This window comes from Macadamia integrifolia, chromosome 4, assembly GCF_013358625.1.
Source record: "Macadamia integrifolia cultivar HAES 741 chromosome 4, SCU_Mint_v3, whole genome shotgun sequence".
In the NCBI taxonomy this organism is placed as follows: domain Eukaryota; kingdom Viridiplantae; phylum Streptophyta; class Magnoliopsida; order Proteales; family Proteaceae; genus Macadamia; species Macadamia integrifolia.
In genome coordinates this window covers 5,766,196-5,786,831 of record NC_056560.1, presented here as the reverse complement: position 1 = coordinate 5,786,831, position 20,636 = coordinate 5,766,196, and the positions used below count along the sequence as shown (strand labels likewise).

General features: G+C 39.7%; 1 protein-coding gene across 2 annotated transcripts in view; it reads right to left on the bottom strand.

Moving 5' to 3' along the window:
• Positions 1 to 1,432: 1,432 nt before the first annotated feature.
• LOC122076474 (26S proteasome regulatory subunit RPN13) overlaps positions 1,433 to 20,636 on the bottom strand; it is a 31,845-nt gene continuing 12,641 nt past the window's right edge. The window contains exons 3-14 of one of the 2 annotated variants that reach the window (XM_042641774.1): positions 18,308 to 18,400; positions 18,066 to 18,125; positions 5,613 to 5,651; positions 5,445 to 5,519; positions 5,293 to 5,359; positions 5,124 to 5,211; positions 4,046 to 4,149; positions 3,916 to 3,939; positions 2,589 to 2,683; positions 2,430 to 2,507; positions 2,242 to 2,296; positions 1,433 to 1,873 (exon numbers count right to left, since the gene is read on the bottom strand). In XM_042641774.1, the coding sequence (XP_042497708.1) occupies positions 1,794 to 1,873; positions 2,242 to 2,296; positions 2,430 to 2,507; positions 2,589 to 2,683; positions 3,916 to 3,939; positions 4,046 to 4,149; positions 5,124 to 5,211; positions 5,293 to 5,359; positions 5,445 to 5,519; positions 5,613 to 5,651; positions 18,066 to 18,125; positions 18,308 to 18,400 (858 nt within the window). In that variant the 3' untranslated portion in view covers positions 1,433 to 1,793. The remainder of the gene's footprint in view (positions 1,874 to 2,241; positions 2,297 to 2,429; positions 2,508 to 2,588; positions 2,684 to 3,915; positions 3,940 to 4,045; positions 4,150 to 5,123; positions 5,212 to 5,292; positions 5,360 to 5,444; positions 5,520 to 5,612; positions 5,652 to 18,065; positions 18,126 to 18,307; positions 18,401 to 20,636) is intronic. The other variant, XM_042641775.1, reaches the window with a different exon arrangement.

The window sequence follows — 20,636 nt, the reverse complement described above, 5'->3', positions numbered from 1 at the left end:
GGGGATTACCGTCCCTACGCACCGAATAGCCGAATGCTGGTCCCTTATGGAGCCTTCTTAGCCGTTGTTCCCTTGTTCTTCACCTGCGTCTGCGCGAGGGGGGCAAAGATTCTAAAGGCTCTCCCACATTCATATTTCTATTCGATGCTGCTCTTGTTTTCTTACGATTGTAGGTTTTCCCCACCATTACTCTGTCGTTCCCAAGGACGGTGCCAATCTGTTACCGCCGAGAATCTCCAGGAGGTCAAGCGTCGATCCTGCACAATCACAGAAGGCAGAGGCTCGGAAGTGACTCCGGGATTAGTGCTCTGATGCCCAAGTCAGAAACCTATGCAATAGTTCTTCTAGCAGAGTAATGGCGTGAATGTATGTGTGTACTTACCTCGTTCTATCTGGCGGGTCTCCTCTTGTAGGAATCTTCTAAGAGACTCCTACTGGGATACATCCCCCCTTTTCTGAAGGGATTGGGATGGTTTGTTGGAGGACTCCTCCTTGCGCGCCCCATGACTCCTCAAGGAATATTCCCTTAAGGAACGGAGTCCTATTATGACTCTACTACTGAGGGGAGGCTAGAGTTCCTTTGCGATATCCAAAGTTGCATTGTAGGTACGTGGCGAGATACCCCGTGTCCATGTCCGATTGGAAGATTTATTATGTGCGTATCACTATCCGTTGCCGATGCCACCGTCACTGCTTTGAACAATCATCGGTGGTTCAAATCCAACGATTTAGGAGAAAGGTAAATTAGGTCTTGAGTGAAAGAAATAGTACCTTATCACAAGGGTATTTTAGGTACTTCATATTTAATAAGTGCATTTTGGTATTTAAAATAAAATATAACTACTGACATCAGCATATAATGTATATTCCTTAACACTGACTGACGGTAGGGGATTTGAGTATAATTTGATAAAACAGAGAGGATAGCCTTATAATTGTGGCATTCTCTAGTAGGTAGTGAGGTAAATTTCTCATTAAAATAAGGTCACGGTGGTGATTGTTGAATAGAAATTTAAACTAACTTCATACAATACAGTACAACTCTACCTTATCCCAACTAAATGGGATCAACTTCATAATCCTTACCCTCCATTAAACTCTATTCAAGATTGGAATTGATACAAGACCTAAGCTATACATGTTTTTCCTAACTTCTCCTGGAATTATTTTAAGTCTACCCCTAGTTATTTTTAGTTCCTTCAATGAACCAGGGCAGACAATAATATCAAAAATTCAAGAGGGAAAATCTTTTTTTTTTGGTAAAGAGAGGGAAAATCTTGTTGCAAGAAGAATGTAACCTACTCTTTTGCCCTTTTAGTACATCATTTCACATAAAAAGTGCATTACATGACTTTCAACCTTTGGGAAATCTTTTTTTATCCCTACAATAAATGCTACATTAAATAACTTAAAAAAATAAGACAAGAGACAATAAAAAGAAGGTTACATCTTGTTAGCCCACCACTTTGGTCATAAGAAGTTGTTCCCATTTCAAGAAAGCCAAAGATGTAACAGGGTTAACAGGAACCCAAAAAAATAAAATGGTGATGCTTACTGATTTATGGATACAAATATTAAGACCAATGGAATAACACAACCTTTCCTCTTTTCTCCCTTATCCGTCTCACTCAATGCAAATGCATGCCCCGAACAACATACTTTTATGTTTCATCACCAAATATAATCATTTACAATGAGAATGTATATGAAGTGTTCATTATCAACCTTCATCCATTGCATCATTTGCCCCTACATGTCCGAGACCAGGGGTTCTTGTTCTCATCCTGCCTTGTTTATGCTGTCTCATCAGCTTCCGATGCTTTGGCAACAGAGTCCTCCAGTGCCTCAAGGAAAGACAACACAGTGAACTTGTCTACAGAATAGGACCCAAAAAAGAAGAAAAAAAAAGGATTACCAATGAGAAGACTTCACTCCCTTTCCCCATTCCAACATTTTTGACCAGGATAGAAAGTAGAACTTTACTACCACCACTGCTATGAAACAATGTAAAACTTGGCAAATCAAATATTCTGTACCTCAATGAGGTAGTAGTAGTTGTTGCTATCATTTTCGTGGTAGTACCATGGTAGTGGAAGTAGAAACCACAAACCACAAACCACAAACCACAAACCACAAAACAAGTTGGAAAATTAGGGTGTTGGGTAAGACTATAGATTCACTAAAATGCATGAAAACTAAAACCTCTGAGTAATTATAGTCCATGGAGGTGCGCATACTCACATTTACTAGGGTCAACTCCAAACTGAGAGAGATCAATCTGCCCTGTTCTAAGGACCTGTACAAGGCAAAAGCATCACATGTAAACTTTAAACAACTTGATATGGAAATAATGGAAAAAAAAAAAAAAAAAAATCAAATAGATAATATGAAAAATAGAAAAATAACAACAATGTGAGGTAAGGACTCACATAAGTAAATGCTTCTACTTGTTGACGAAAAGGCGGACTTTGAAACAAGTCCATCAAATCCTCAGGAGTCCATTGACCCTATAAATCACAACCATTACAAACTTTTGCAACTTAAAAAGAACAAGATTTAGAAGAAACTACTGCATGTCCATGGTTTACCTCAGGCAAATATGATGCTAATTGCTGTTCCAATGACAATGTCTCAATCAAAGGCATTATTAGATCAGGCTTTAGAATATCTCCTAATTCCAAACCTAATGAAAGAAACAGAACGATCAGTGATTAGAAATTAAAAAATAAATAATCAAAAGAAAGATAAGTGTGTCAAAATACCCATAGGCATAAGTTAACCCTTAAAGATGGTCCACCAAGTGCATACTGGTACAACACATGGCTCACATGGCTCACATGCAGAGTTACTTAATATGTAGAAGCAGAGAGATCTCCCAGACCAGAAATTCCCATCACTAGATGATCCTAGACACCAGACTTTTGTCTAATAGGTAATGTCCAAAGAGGTACAGATACCATTAGATTGGTAACAGGTACAGCTTTCATGAAAACGAGGATACAAATTGTTAGGGGAGGGGAGAAGACCTAAGAAATGCGATTAGTAACACAAAATACTTGAGATCTTTAAAGCACACTCTCGCTCAAAATCCATATCAGACACTTTGTAAGGGATAAGACTTCAAAAAATTGGTGAAAGCCAAACATAGCTGCATTTAGTTTATTTATTTATTATTTTTTTTTGGGGTGGGGGGGTTGTGATAGGTGAGATGCATGCATATTCTGGGATTAGGCATTTTTTTCCTCCGCCAAGGGTGGTCTTATTTCAGAGATGCCAGAATTTTCCTGCAGTCTGAGAACTGCATTGAAAGAGTAAGGTCCATAGAAGAAAAGATGTTTGAAGGATATGTTCCATGACCGGCGGATTGGCCAGCAACAAAAGGATTTTGGGGGCCGTATTGGGGTGGATAAGAGCTTCCCTTTGTCTTTGGACCTACACATGGAAGGGGTGTGGCTCTCCTCGGCACTCTACAGATGGATCTAGTTTTATGATGATAAGAATTCTTTTTCAATGAGAAAGTAGGAATCATTTTCTTTCTGTCCATACAGAACTGTTCCTTTTTTTCTTTTAATAAATGTATACAGAACATTGATACTGCTCCTTCTTTTGCCTTTTATTTTGAAGATTTTTGTCTCCATTGCCTTTATGAACTCTCTCTGCTGTTGCCTATCAGAAACAGAAGAATGCAAGAGGTCACCTGATTAGCATGCATCATCAGATCAGGCAGGTTCAACCCCTCCACACCACCCCCTTGGGAAAAAAGAAGACAAACAAGAAAAAGGAGATCTATACGGGGATAGTTCATTCAATTTGACCCCAATACTACAGGTGTACCACAAGAATTTCCCTACCGGAAGACCATCCTTAAAGTCTCACTATAAGGTACCAGTGTTTCTTCATTTACACAAGCATTACCTCCATCCTGATCTCCAGTAGCATCTACAACAACAATCAGGTACTATGTAAGGGCAGCACTACAAAACACGAGAACAAGAAGCCATACAGGTATAAGAGCTACTCCTTGAACGAAATGGCTTATTCATACCTGTAGGTCCAATGTTACTTAATATTCTTTGAAGATCTGCCAATTGTACTGGTCCAGATGAAGATGTTACATCCATAGTAGCTTCACCACCCAAGTTTCCAGCTCTGAAAGTAAGAAAAAACAATCAAACCAGGTATTTCCAATCAAATCAATAAAGAGAACCAAGTGAAAACTCAGGACCAATAAGCTTTGAAATATACATAAATTCTCAAAGAAAATACTAGGGCAGTGCTATCTCAAAAAAAATCCAATCCTCTAGCAGCATAATTGTTATGGTGCCAAGGCAAGCCTAGTCTACCTCATTGCATTAGGCAACCCTTAGAATATGATATATTTCAATATTTTCTTGCATTATAAAATAGATTCCATATCAATAATTCTTATCCAGGGTCCATAGATTTGTTAGTAGACCCTGGTTATGTGGTATCATAAGCCATTATATCATGGTATCGTAATTCCTAAAAACATCAGTTGTGACTTGTGAATCCCTTCCTCACTAACACCCTTCATCCCTTCCACTCTCTCTCCCTCTCCATAATTTGTGACCACCTGCAATGGTTTCCGGCGAGGATCAAACTTGCGAACATACACAACAATTTTTTACTCTAGTCTCTGATTTCTACTGTTGCTTCTCTATACATAAAGTAATTCAAAAAGAAGGGAGTGCGAGAGGTCGGATGGACGAGTAAAGCTATTTCGAATATCAGTCTTCCAATGGAGAGCATGCCATCCTATGAGCAACATCAGATGACTCCTTTTCTCCTCCTCTGTGGCCCTTCCTCCAACATTTTTTACTTCTACAAGACTTTTTTTTTACATGAGAACAACAAACAGCGTGTACAAGGAATCTTATTTGTTCTTAGGGGTCCATTTCTTTCCTTCTTTGGGCCTAGGTGCCCCAACAGTATAGCAACTAAAATGCCTTGGAGGTTGAGCACAACTATGCCCAACAGAGGGCAAGGGAGATTGTTTTATGCACAAAATGTTATGATGTTAATCGAAAAGGTAAAGTCCATCCAAAACCTTTGCCTCTGTCATGCTTGGCACAAGTTCCTTGTATCCATTTAAGTAAACATACCTCGAAGAGATCTCATCTTCAACCATGTCTTCTGACATTTCCGACATTTGCAAGGGAATCGAAGCCCGAGGTTCTTCCTCATCTAACGCTGCCAAACAGAAGGATACAATAGTTCTGAGAATAACAAAGCATTACCTTACTACAGAGAGCTCCAAACAATTACCCATACCTAAAGGCTGATTAACGTGGTAATTAACTGAGCTGCATATTTGGGGATCGCCATCAGCTATTGGCTCCTGAAACCAATTGATCAAGAATATGGTTAAAACCTTAAGAAATAGTAGTGCATTGTAAACATTCAGATGGGGGAACACAGCTGACCTGCATCCAAAAAAAGAACCTTCTGTTGTCGGTGCTGAACTTCAAAACATATACCCTATCAGATGATTGACCGACCTGAGTAAAACAAAAATAAGTGAACATGAAGATACAAATGGTATCTCAGATATCACAATATTGAAGGATAACAATTTAGCATAAAGTGCATACCTTCTCAAATACTGCTTCATCAGGAAATACAATCTGATCCTGTTATACCTTGTATCAAGGGAAACTAGATGAATTATATCCAATATGCATAAGATATGAATGCAAGATATCTGGTGATGCTCAGGAGGATAGGCACCATGTGCCTATGCATCGGAAGTGTGGAGAGGTGTTCAGTTGTAGATGGGGGTGAATTAGATCTGTCTAATTTGATCTGGCAGCATATATTGTAATAATGGGTTTTAAGGAAAGTGTCAGTTACCAAACGGACCCTAAGTGGTTTAATGGTCTTTGCAATTCTCTAGAACTTTCTCTCCGTGATAATAAATAGAGTTGGTGCCATATTTGACACAAGTCATTACCCCATCCAACATGGTATCAGAGCCATAGGATCTAAAACCCTAAAGGCTCTCCCTCTTCTCCATCTCTTTCTCTCTTTCTCATCTCTCTCCCAGCTCCTCCCTCCATCTCCCTTCATCTGCTTCTCTCTCGTGGTGGGACCTTAAACCACTAAAAAGGTTTCTAGCTTCCATCTATCCTTCCCCTGGGCTCTCAAACTTTCTTCTACAATGATCTCAGAGAACTCTTTTCCATTGATTTTCCCCGTGGAATCGTTTTTTTTTATTGCCATGATGCTTTTTCCCTGCTTGATGCTCCGTTCATATTGATGTTTGTTGCGATCGGTGCTCCTTATCTTTGTAGTGGTATGTACCAACCACTTTTTCCGTTTAGGGTCTTTGTTCTAGATCTATCCCCAAAATCGATTTCTCATGGCTTTTACCCATTATCGATTTTTGGGTTTTCTATCATTTTTCTGGTTTTTTTGTGCTTTCTCTATCTCCGGCCAGTGTCTTTTTTATTTGCAAAGCCCCCTTGAGACACCACGGCTTTTCCTACCTTTCCCCCTAGTGCTATCAAGCTTGATGGCACAAACTACCATATGTGGTCATGCTCGGTCTGCATATCCATCAAGTTCCATGGCTATTACGGCTACCTCACTGGAACCTCGAAGCGCCCGACCACCGGTTCTGAAATTGACTAGTGGGAGTATACCAACTCTCTGGTTATGGCCTTCCTTGTCAACTCTATGTTGGAATAACTTTCACGTTGCTATCTCCTCCTTGACTCCATTGTGAAGATCTAGAAGTTTGTCTAAGATATCTATTCCCAGGGGGAGAATGGAACTCAGGTCTTTGAGCTTCGCTGGAAGATTTGTGATCTGAGGTAGAGAGGGCTCACTCTATCACAGTACTACTATGAGTTGCGGACATTATGGACTGAGCTAGATTTCTATGAGGAGTATACTTCTTCCACCCCTGCAGATATCACCGGTTTTTAGAAGCAAGAAGACAAGATCCGGGTCTATAACTTTCTAGTAGGACTCCAGTGAAGTGCAATGATAGTGGGAAGGAGTGTCACACTAAGGAGCACTGCTGGAAGCTTCATGGCCGTCCTGCTGATACATTTGGCAAAGGGCGAGGGAAGGGTCGTGGCCATACTATGTTTGCCCCTTGGATTATAGACTCTAAGGCTTCTGATCGGGTCACAATTATTCATGAAATTACTATTTAATTGTTAATTTTAATTAGATTTTTATAATTAATTTGACCACATATTGTGATGATCTTTGATTGCAGGGTTTTCAAGAGATGTGCAAGGATTTGATGCTAAATGGATGGAGGTGGTTCAGTCTAGAAGCAAGGGCAAAAGATCGAGGGTAGAATTGGAATTTCTAAAAGAAAAAGAGAATAAAAAGGTAATTGAGGACGGTTTTCTCTTTCTCTCCCTCTTCTTCCCTCTCCTACTTTATCTCATCCTTCCCCCCCTTTTCTCTCTCTCCTTGTCCAAATTAGATTAGGATTCTCTTTGTCCTAAAGTTTCTCCCCTCACAATTCTCTCTCCTTTACGCGATTTCCTCCCCTACCCACGGTTCTCCTAAAGTTTCTCACCGAATCTCTCCCTCCTACAATGTCTCTTTTCTTATCCATCTCCCAGGGATTCCCTCTCTCTCCCACGTTTCTTTCTCCCTCTCTTTAGTCCTAATCTAGTCGATCTCTCTCATCTACTCCCTTGTTTCTCTTCCACTCGGCTAGTAATCTCTCATTCCTAATTCCCCTCTTCTACTATCTCTCTTTCCCCCTATTTTTTCTCACATCTCTCACGGTTCCTTCCGTTACACATGTTTTCCCTTTTCTCCCCTAATTGACGTCCATCTCCCCCCATCACATGCACCCTCTTTCTCCCTTTATATCTCTCTTTTGGTCCTTCACTTTGGAGACTCTTGACACTCATTCTCTGGGACATAGGCTGCCCATATCATACCCTCACACACATTATCTCTGGCTGTTTTTTCTTTCTTTCTTTTTGTGGTTCTCCCTTCTTCTTTGATTGCACCTTCTTTGGGATGGATTTTCCTAGACAACATTGCACAGAGGTCATTGCCATTGCACCGAGGTTCCGTCACCACCATCATCATCGCTGCCCTTCATTCATTCACACCATGAGTGGCTAAGTCCCCTTTCTATCTTTAAGTTTAGATGAAGTTTTGATTTATTGTTATTTAATGTCTGGTTGGAATTCATACTTGATTGTTTGATGTTAAAGACCCCTTCCATTGTGGATGATTTTTAATAGTTAAATTAGTTTAGAATATTTGTCTCTGTGATTCAGTTATTATATTCAAACAATGGTATTCTATGTTGATTTTTGGCATATACACTTAATGATAGCTTTTAACCAATCAAACTAAGCGTGCTAAGAAAAAGTGATGGACGATAGTGCTTGACAAGATAGGTTATGCTTAGGGTAGTCATAGATTAGATTTTTTTTTTTTTTTTTTTTTTGTTGCATTGGAACTTGTAGTTCCAGTGAATCAAAGTATGAACCAGAGATTGATAATAATACCAAAACGGATTCAAGACTTGAGGATAGTTTCTTCTCATTAAGTCTTATCTTCGTTAATTTTGCTTACTTAGTTTAATTTGAATTCTGAATTATAACTAAACTAAGTAAGAAAATTACAAAGATAAGAATTAATGAGAAGAAACTATCCTCAGCTAGTTCATACTTTGGTTCACTGGAACTACAAGTCCCAATGCAAAAAAATCTAATCTCTGGCTACCCTAAACATAACCTATCTTGTCAAACACTATCAGCTATCGTTAGTGTATGCCAAAAATCAAAATAAAATACCATTGTTTGAATATAATAACTGAATCACAAAGACAAATATTCTTAAACTAATTTAACTATTAAAAATCATCCACAATGGGAGGGGTCTTTAACATCAAACAATCAAGTATGAATTATAACAAAAAATTAAATAACAATAACTCAAAACTTCATCTAAAACCAAAGGTAGAAAGGGGACTAGGCCACTCATGGTGCGAATGAACGAAAGGCAGCAATTATGATGGTGGAGATGGAACCTCAGTGCAATGGCAATGACCTCTGTGCAATGTTGTCCAGGAAAATCCGTCCCAAAGAAGGTGCAATCAAAGAAGGGAGAACCACAAAAAGAAAGAAAGAAAAAACAGCCAGAGATAATATGTGAGGGTATGATATGGGCAGCCTATGTCCTAGAGAATGAGTGTCAAGAGTCTCCAAAGAGATTGACCAAAAGAGAGATATAAAGGGAGAAAGAGGGTGCGTGTGATGGAGGAGATGGACGTCAATTAGGAGAGAAAAGGGAAAACGTGTGTAACGGAAGGAACCGTGGGAGATGTGAGAAAAAATAGGGAAAAAGAGAGATAGTAGAAGAGGGGAATTAGGAATGAGAGACTACTAGCCGAGTGGGAGAGAAACAAGGGAGTAGATGAAAGAGAGAGAGATCGACTAGGTTAGGACAAAAGAGAGGGAGAAAGAAACGTGGGAGAGAGAGAGAGAGGGAATCCCTGGGAGATGGGTGAGAAAAGAGAGACATTGTAGGAGGGAGAGATTCGGTGAGAAACTTTTGGAGAACCGTAGGTAGGGGAGGAAATCATGTAAAGGAGAGATAATTGAGAGAGGGGGTTAAACTTTAGGACAAAGAGAATCTTAATCTAATTTGGACAAGGAGAGAGAGAAAGTAGGAAAAGGGGGGAAGGATGAGAGAAAGTAGGAGAGGGAAGAAGAGATGGACGTGAAAGAGGGAGAGAGAAAACCGTCCTCAATTTCCTTTTTATTTTTTATTTTTTTTTATTCTCTTTTTCTCTTGGAACTTCCAATTCTACCCTCGATCCTTTGCCCTTGCTTCTAGACTGAACCACGTCCACCCATTTAGCATCAAACACGTGCACATCTCTTGAAAACCCTACAATCAAAGATTATCACAATATGTGGTCAAATTAATCATGAAAATCTAATTAAAATTAACAATTAAATAGTAATTTCATGAATAATTGTGATCCGATCATCATATGACAGGCTGCTTGCCTCTTTTCTCACAGTACACTACCCACCCTAGTAATGGCAAAGTCAAGTTGGCTAACGAGACTTATTTTACTATACTGGGAAAGGGCTCTGTTAGCTATACCCATTCTTTATCCCTTTTTACAGTATTGAATGTTCCTTCTTTTCCTGCTAACCTTTTGTCCATTAGTAGTCTTACTACCAGTAGTATTCTGGGAATTTTAGCTAGGGTTTTTTCTTATTTTAAAAATTGTACTTCGAGTAAGTTCTTTTGTGAGGCATCTGTTTTGGTCAAAAAAACTCAGATCACTTATTTTGTCTCTGGAAATAAAAGTGCAACTCCTTTTTCATTGATACATTATGATATTTGGAGTCCATCCCACTGTGTCTGTCAGTGGTTATCGATGGTTTGTCTCTTTTATTGATTGTCATTCTCGGACCACTTGGGTTTTATATGATGTGAACCAAGGGCAAGACCTTTTATTGCTTTCGGCAGTTTCACCGCATTGTTCATACTCAGTTTGGTGCTACCATTAACTCCTTCGAAGCGACAATGGCCGTAAATACTTCGAAGAGTCTTTTCAAGCTTACCTTTCCGATCATGGGGATGATCCATTAGACTAGTGTGGATACTCCAGCTCAGAATGGGGTTGCTGAGCGAAAGAATCGCCACCTTTATGAAGTAGCACGCTTTCTTATATTTGAGATGCATGTTCTTCCCTAGTACTGGAGTGACGTGATTCTCATTGATGCCTTATCAACCGAATGCCTTCTCATGTACATTCCTTCCGCCCCCCTCTAGATCTTCTCTAAGGTTCTGCAGCTTTTCCTATTCTTCCTAAGGTATTCAGTAGTTTTTTTAATGCTCGCGATCATCATCCTAATGGATCCTTCTGGTCTCGAGTGCATTTTTCTGGGCTTTGCTCCCACTCAGAATGGCTATTGATGTTTTCATCCTCCCATTCGACGTTAGTTTGTCACTATGGATATTGTCTTTCACGAATCTGCGTTATACTACACTACAACACCTCTTTAAGGGGAGTCCCCTTAGTCCTTCCAATGTGGAAGTTGTGCCGCCTCTTGAACTTGATATCCCTGCCAGTATTATGTTTTAGGGGGAGAGTGACACTCTTATTTTGCCTCGGCCAGAGATACGTGTTTATAGTCACAAACAGAATAGCTCAAACCACTACACATCCAACATCTACCCTACCATGCTAGTTGTCTCCCCTCGAGCCTGATCTTGTCCCCTTAGACCCAGGTAATTCTCCTTCTATTGATCCATCCCCTGAACTGCCTATTGTTGTTCGTAAAGGCACTAGGTCGTGTACTTTACATCCTATTACTAAAATTGTTTCTTATAACTCACTTTCTCCTCTCCTTCCTACTATAGTTTTGTGTCTTCTCTTTTCCTTTGTGTCCATTCCCTATACCTAGCAGGAAGTTGTTTAGATGATATTGGCGTTACTAGTGATGATCTAGCAGAAACCTCTCGCCTCAAGAGATACTTAAGTGAGGAATTCAAGATCAAAGAAGCTTCGTTACTTCCTTGGCATGGAACTTGTCAGGTGCTCTCGTGGGATCTACTTATCTCAGTGAAAGTATGTGCTTGATCTTCTTTCTGAGACAGGCATGTTGGGGTGTAAGCTGATAGACACTCCTATTAAAGCTAACGGTCATTTGAATAGCAAGGAAGGTGATCCTGTGGATATGGGGAGATATTTAAAATTAGTGGGGCGTTTGATCTATCTTTCTAATACACACCTTGACATAACATTTGTTGTCAGCCTAGTTAATCAGTACATGCATGATCCCTACTAAACTCGCATAGAAGTTGTGCTGCGTATTCTCCAGTACTTGAAATTTTCCCTAGGATGTGATATCATTTTTCTCCTCATGGTCACCTTAAGAAGGAGGCATTCACGGATGCTGATTAGGTAGCTTCCCCTGATGACGGAAGGTCTACTACTGGTTATTGCACCTTTGTTGGTGGTAACCTTGTTACATAGGGAAGCAAGAAGTAAGCCATGGTTACCCATTCAAGTGTTGAAGCAGAGTTTCGTGCTATGGCATATGGCATTTGTGAGCTCCTATAGCTTCATGGTCTTTTCACAGATTTGGTTGTCCCTGCAACCATTCCTATGAAGCTCTTCTGTGACAGTAAATCTGCCATTAGCATGATCAACCTAAGCATGTGGAGATCGATCAACACTTCATAAGAAAGAAGTTGGATATGGGTCTTATCATGTGCCTTTTGTTCCCAATAGTGAACAACTGTCTGATCTATTTACTAAAGGTCTTGGTAGTAAGATGTTTCATCCTATTATCTGCATGTTGGGCATATGTGATATCTATGAACCAACATGAAGGGGTAGTGTTGTAATAATGGGTTTTAAGGAAAGTGTCAGTTGCCCAACGAACCCTATAGGGTTTAATGATCTTTGTAATTCTCTAGAACTTTTTCTTTGTTATTATAAATAAAGAGGGTTGGCGTCAAATTTGACACAAGTCATTACCCCATTCAACAACATAGTTATCAAAGTGTTGCCTAGGCGATAAAGAGTCCAGCCTGAACTGGCGCCTTGGTCGCCTAGGTGTTGCCTTGATTTTTTGCCTGCCTCCCTCGCCTTGGGTTGCCTTACACCTTAATAACATTGTCCAGAAGCGTTTTTGGAGTGGGAGGGGTCCATAGGGGGAGAATAGGAACACTATGGAAGATGATCCCTTCTGCAAATAGCAACTTTTTCATGCATTTGAAAGGGAGAAGTATGGTCATAATTTTGATGGAAAGAAGGTGCTTGGGAAGAGTATTCCTTTTAAAGCTACGTGGCCCTAGTTGGTTTTCCATTAGTCCAGAGTTTTCAGCAATTAATACATTTGGTATATGGCATTGATGGTTTGTGTTAGTAAATGAGTAGTTATGGTGGTTTGAGTTTGTAAATGAATAGTTATGAATAGTTTATGCAAAGCATCTGAGGGTGTATATTATTTGATGTAACCTTAGCCTATTTTCCTGGACTGCACAATCTGCCACGTGGCAAGTTGGATCAAACAAAAATGTTTTGGAAAGATAGACCCCAAGATAAGAATTAAAGTATCGGTATAGGTCACAGTATCGGTCAGCTAAGTTTAAGATACTTATTAGAGATACGCTAAAGATACACACATAAATGGACGCATAAAATATATATATATATATAACATGCATCCTGCATAAACACTAAAATGGAGAACACCGTACTGAGAGACAAGTGCATTCAGTTGAAATTGTTCAGAAGGATGAGGTTTCTTACATGTAGTAATGGTTTATTATCGACTTTCTAAGAAATTTTAAAATTCATAAACAAATTGATGCAACAATTCATCTTTGATGCAATGTTTTAGTTTGTTTTACCTAAATATATACCAAAAAAAGAACAAAAAAAGAAGTAAAACAAACTTAATTGTTTGATCTTACCATCCAGTTTCTTACAAGAAATACTACTAGAACAGTGCAAAAGAGATGGCAGTAAGTTGAGCAATCATGACATGAGATACAACGTTCAATTTTGTAAAAGGATCAACACACTTGGCTTGTCGCAAGAACAAACATTAAATGGAAACGATGACACTAGTAGCAATGATCCTTGTTGAAATTTAGAATTAAATAGAATGGGGAAATCAAACTGAAGACACTTATTTGGCTGTAAGGACTCCGTAGATGTAAACTGGAGGAGATGATCAACATGATAATGCCATAATTCATGACAAGGAGGATATGAAAGAATGGTAAATCAAGATTGTAAAATCTGTTCGGTAAAAGTGCAGTTGCGTTTCAAATTTTGGAAACTTAAGTATTGCCAACAAGAAAAACAAGCTCTGTTTCAAAAGTGAAATGAGTTCTATAGATACATATCTATCGGTGAGTATTGGTTCAATATGGTTTGATATGAACCGATACGCATGTAATTCAATTGTTCGGGGCTCAATTGTACGTATCGAGAGTATCAGAGTATGCATCAACGAGTATCGGCGTGTATCGTATCGTACAATACACTTCAATACATATAATTTTGTTTAAATACATGTATCGTATCGGAGCCGACCAATACCAATACTTATCGACTGATACGGTATGATACGAACCAATACTTTAAACCATGCCCTAAGGTGCCCTCCTCATGTAAGGATTCAGCCAGAACGGAGTGATCAAGTGGAAAAATAAGCTTCGAAATTAAGAATAAAAATTGAACTCATCAAAAAGAATGGATTGCTGAAAAAAAAACAAGGGGAATATACCATTATGCAAGAGCATATGATTGACTTATGAGTCTGATATTTTATGCATGGCCATTTCATACCATTTCCTAAATATCCAATGGGTGGATATGCCACATCACCTTCCACATGGCAGTCAAGATATTACCATAACGTGCTGTCTACCCTTGGTAAAAAACCAATCCTTGCTTACCAACCACATATTGTCTAACCAAATCCAATTCACTCTAGATACGTTCCTCAAAAAATCCAATTCATGCGGATTCACCAAGGATATGGCAGAAAGAAATAATAAAAAAAGAGCTTCAGTATAAAGATCTTCATTAGTGCGTAAGCCGATTGTACACCACCACTGATAAACACCATAGAACTTTTTTCCATCAAAGAAATGGATGTATGAGAAGTTAACGCAGAAAAATACAGGGTCAATCAATTAAAATGCAACAGCTAGGAGATCACCTGATCCCTGTGATATAGACACCCATGCTGGCCTACACAAGAAGAAAGAAGGCAGCCCAGCACCAGCCCAGATTTGGACTGATCAAACCAGCCAAACTAGCCCCAGTTTTTGTCCAGTTCTAGCCCCAGATATTAGGGCCGTTGAACCAGTACCTTATGCTATTTTTCTTGTCTCCATTATGGTCTTCTAAAAGCCCCTTGGCAGTACCCATTGATCCAGCCTACAACAAACTGTCAAAGGTTCTATTTTGGTGTCCTGCAAGCTGCCTTTTTGCTGCCCTCTTGTTCTTGTGGTTTGACCAGTCAAAGTGCATGTTGGGAGTGTGGAATTAAGTCTTCTAGAAGAGTCTCTATTGTTCTATGTTAGTTTCTTAGTGAACCAGTCAGTACTTGATTGTTTTAAATCATATTTTTTTGGGAAAACTACATGATTACCCACTTTTGGGTTTCCCTTTTCAAAATTACACATTCAATTTTATTTAACAAAAATACACTGTTTTGGGTTTGGGTTTTCAAAACTACCTAAAAACAGTGTTCTTCCCTCAACTAAAGGACCTTTTTGACAGTTTTACCCCCACATCCCCTTCACAGTTCTTCCGAGGAGCTAACCTGCTCCTACTCTCTTCTTCTTCTTCCTACCACCCCACTTGCCTAACACACTCTACCCCCTTCTTCTTCTTCTTGCCACCCCACTTGTCCTTACAACCTGCTTCTTCTTTCCAACATTTCCAATACCATTACCAATTTTAATTAGGGATTTCCCATGGCGCGTCTTCATCAGACAAAGAGCATTCAATGGAAGATGGGCGAAGATGGAAAAGTCGACTTCTAGACTCAAGGCAGTGGATACTCAGCCGAATGGGTCGGACTCATTTTCTGATTCAAATCAAAGAAAACTGTGTTATTAGCTTTTTACTGTGAAATTTTTTGAGAAAATAACAGGGGAACAAAGCCCCTGTTTTCCTATTCAAATCGAAGAGAGCGTGCAACTGGATCCTATGAGATTATCTGAAATTTGGGGTAGTATGAATGAAAGGGCAGGGATGGAGGAGAGAGAGAGAAATAGAACTAGTGGAGGGGACACCACAATTCAATAATATCCAAAATCGATCCTTGGTGTTCAATTTTATTCCTCAGATATTGAACCTTTTGTTAATCAAGACTCCAATTCTCTCTCTAATTTGTCTTCCTCTCTTTTCCTTAGGCTTCAACTTACATAAATGCTTGCAAGGCTTCTTTTGAAACTCCAAAGCTTATCCTGAGTTATGCTACTCCTTCAATGGCCATGGCAGCAAAAGTTCTGCCAATGAAGGCGATTATCATCCAACCGTCCAACGCCAATATAGAGGACGAATCAGAGGGGGTGGTCACAGGAACATGGGAGAGTGGGGTTGGGCAGGGGTGGAGTAGCAGGTGGGCAGGGAAACGAGGGGCGGATTGACCAATTCAGCAATGTCTTCAAGTTTATCAGCAATGAAGATCTTCCAGCCACTCCCTCTCCCCAAAACCGCCTCTGCCCATCCCAATCCTATTCTTCTTGTGGACCGGCTCAAGAAATGAGAAAAGATGAAGAGGGGGTGGGGGCAGGAGTTTGCAGTGGTGGACACATAGATCAGAGAAGAGGCAGAAGGGTAAAAGGGTAAAGCATGCATGATTCCAGGAGGAACACTGTTTGGTTAGTTTTGTAAAACCAAACCTGATAGTGTATTTTTGTTTACTGAAACATAGGTTGGGTAGTTTTGTAAAGAGAAACCCAAAGGTACGTAATCTTGTAATTTTCCCTAGTTTCGATATTCATGTTAGTTTCCATTTTGAGTTTCTTTCTAAATTGTACGGTTGTACCCTCTACTATACAAGAGGAGTTGATTTAACACAGTAAGAATTAATGAAAGATTGAAGTTCACAATCATTGCAGCTCCTTAGTCCTGAGATAAGATGGTCAACAACTGTGATAACTGTGCATGAGAAGCCTAGGACTGAGAATAATCTATCCCAACCCAATTCCTTTTCTTCTTGTTCTAACTTGTGAGAGTGATTTGAGAGTTCTTAGAAGAGTGTTTGGAGCCCAGAAGATCAGCCTACGGAGGAGCTTGAAGTACAGCAAGGATCCAGGATCGATTTCAGCAATTGTCTGGGTTTTGAAGCTCCATCGATTTTACCAGATCTCTCTAGCCTGTCAGCCAAATCTCAAACCCTTTGCAGATTTCTTAAGGACCACTAAAGGGTCCTACCACAAAACCAGGGCCATCTGAGGCCTGGTTTGGCAACCAGCTTTTCTCCCACTTGGTCTGCAAACAGCCTTCTCTGCCCAGATCTGCTGTTGAGTGTGTGTCTGCTTACTGATCTGATTACAGCCTTTATTGGAGGGTCTGAAACCAGGTTTGAGGTTTCTTTTGACTGTGACTATTGAATCTCTGATTTGCTATATTTCTCTAGTCTGATTCTTCCAGTTCTGAGATCTGAGATCTGAGATCTGAGAGAAGTATTGTTTTGGTTTGGGGTTTACTACCAATTGGGGTTTTTTGCTTAGGTAAACAACCTTACATCACCCTAACAACTCGTGACCACACCACAACCAGAATCAGGGCCATCTACAAAGTCCTAGAGTTATCTAGGACTAAGGCCCACCATGAGTCCTTAGAAAAGTAAAGCACGCCAACCACCGGCTCTCAACATAAAAGTAAATGATAGAAATGTAAAGGTGCCGACCCGGACAATTTAAAAGCAGTACGATTGACCTTCTTGAATATACCACTAAGGTTGCCGACTGTCCTAATGACCAGCTAGGCATATGTCTAACCACCACAGTGACCCGACAACTCCCAACCGAGGTGAGGACCTTTGGTCAGTTCGGCTCGGCCTTGTCCGAGACCCCGACAGAGATAAGGACCTTCAGTCAAGTCTGTTCGGCCTTGGCCTGAACTCCCAACCGAGGTGAGGACCTTCGGTCAGGTCCGTTCGGCCTTGGCCTGAACTCACAACCGAGGCAAGGACCTTCGGTCAGGTCAATCATCCCAATTTTGTATATAGACAAGAAAAGTGGCGACCAAGGATAAGGACTACCTCCCTAGCATTTAACTACAAATATAATGTGTCAACATCTTAAAGCAAATAAGTAAAGGAAAATAGGTAGGGAAGAGCATCACAAAAGCATACCTATCCAATCTCTTGGACTGCAGTACTCATTGACCTATTCATTTTCTGTTAAATAGTGTGACCCAAAACACTTGTTTACCACCAAAGATTGGGTCTCAGCAGCGGGTTTTGACCTTATGAGCAAACCTATATCAAGTAGTGGAACATTCATTTACATAATTCTGCTACAACCAGATGACAACTGATGAAGGATACAACTTCAACCTCATTCCGAGTCCGATCAAGCCACTGGAAATGGACCAAACCCTCCTCACCCTAATGAATAAGTCCAATGTTAATTTCATGTTAACAGAACAAATTATAAAGCATCAGAAAGGAAGATAAATGAATTATAAAACAGGGATCAACAATAATGTTTTTTCTCTTCTTCAGTAAATAAGTGACTAAATTTTTCTAGCACACCAGTACAAAAACAATCTCATCTCAGATCACCCTACCCTTGCTATTCGAACAAGCCCTTTACGTGTATCTGGGATCACCCGTGTCCCCTCGGTGAACATCTTACCAGCACGGAACTCCAGCAGAATTTCCTGCATATGAATATCAGTTAAGGCAAGTCCTGAAGTTGCGTACTTGTCTAATGTCTACATACAAAGATTTATGTGCCCAATTGGTAAGGGATTAGGAAAATCAGGCAAAGTATGAGATCCACTATTCCATGTTTATCTGCATGCACATTCTAAGATAGATATCACATATTTCAGACAATATATTGTCCGAATCCCAAATCATACAGAAAACAAGAAGTGAAGAGTAAGAACTCAAGGTAGAAAGTTTTAACTTGTGCAGCGTTTAGAAAGGTGTGAGCCTAAGTCACTAGGGCTTTTCTGATGCAGATAAATCACAAAAGTGGGCAAGGCTCTTGGAAATGCTGCAAGTCGCTAGCTAAGGACTTGAGCCAAGTGAATACACCATACAAACTGATGAAACAGGGTCCAATGCAATACTACTCAAAAAGATTTGGGTTCTTACTTCTTTCCGAATAAACATTTCTTGGATATGAAAATCCACTTCTCAACATACAAATGAAGGGAAGGAAATCATTTTGGATGAATAAAGCAAAACGTGTATTGAATAAAAATGCAACTCCTGCACACAAGCACACAAAACAGAAACCTTCCCATACAACATTTTACACATCGCAGACAATGTGCAAGCTGGCTGCTCATGCCATGCTCTTTCTATGCAGCTAAAGGTCGCAAAACCAACTTATACAACCTTCTTAATAAAATGATAGCCACTCTCTTTCTACATGGCCAGAGCACCACTCGTTGGAAGATGACTCAAGGGTAGCCATTGATTGCATTTAGTCACTTGATTCTAGCCATGGAGACACCGGCATCTTAAGCATTCACTTCATTGTGTTGACCCCTGGTCTACTCTAAGCATAGCCCATCCCATTGGATATCTATACCTAGAAATACCATGGTAACAGAGCACAGTGGGGATTTAAGAAATTCAATATTCTACAGCATTATATTTGATATATATATATATATTTGTAAATTTTTAGTTGTATTTGATAATGTAAGATGTCCGAACATTTGGACTGCCAAACAAATTTCTATTCAACTGAGGGAACCAAAGAAATAATAATAATAACTAATGGAATTCTAACTCACCGAAGTAATTAATGTTAGAAAACCAGAGAAATTCTAGAATTGCAGGGAGGAACCAGAACAGAACTGGAGATTTTCAATAACTAAACAAAGAAACATCTGATCCGAGTAAAAGTCAGGTCTAGTCTACTGGGTAATCAAGCCAAGTATAGGAGACCATCAGCTCCTACTCGACCACCCACATATATGGGAAGACAAAACACCACCCATGCAACCGTTGATAAAGGAAAAGCTCCTATGGATGGAGAGAGTGACAGAAAGTGCTACCATTGCAATAAAACATGGCATTTCACCAAGTTTTGTCCTTAGAAATCATGGAATGCTAATGCTATTGTTTCTGCTTTTGAAGCTGCTAATGGAATTAGGAAGATATGAAAACTTAGGACAACAGTGTAGTCAACCGCATTTTGGTTGCTGAATCAAAGGGAAAGACTGTACGTGTCATTGCATTTTCTACAATCGAATGACAAGAGGACCCAGAGTTGCACAGGTAATAGTGGATAGCAGCAATTTTTGAATGTAGTTTCCAATCCTTTACCCATAAGGCTAGCCTACTAAAAGAAAAGCATCCACAACCTTGTATGGTTTCTCTTTCAAAAGGTAACACGTTAGAAGCCAACTAAAGGAGTTTCGATCCGCTCAAGTTGGGTTCTCACAATGACTAAGTCTGGTGCAGTATTATTCTTATGCAGCAGACAGACATTCAACTTGGAAGACCATGGATTTATGATAATGATATATTGCTTCTTTTTTTTTTTTTTTTGGGTAAATATGATATATTGCTTGAAGGAAAGAAGAATCAGTGTATTGTGTTCAATCCTTTATATGTTCCAGCACAGAAGGCAGAACAAAACATGAAAACCAGTGGTAAGCAGGTGAAGAAACAAGAAAAGAAGCTAGAGAAAGGAGACTCTACTGGAACCTAGCTACTAGCACTACCTCAATCAGCGTTCCTTCAAGCCAACAAAGAAACCAGCATTACCTTGGCTTTGGCTAGAAAGGAAGTTACTCATCCTCCTGACATCATTTATCCTAAGCTATTCAGGACTTATTATCCAATTTTTCAGACTTACTACCTCAGGAGCTTCCAGATGAGCTTGTTGAACTGGCCTCAACACTGAGAGGGGTGTGAATCAGCGCATATTAA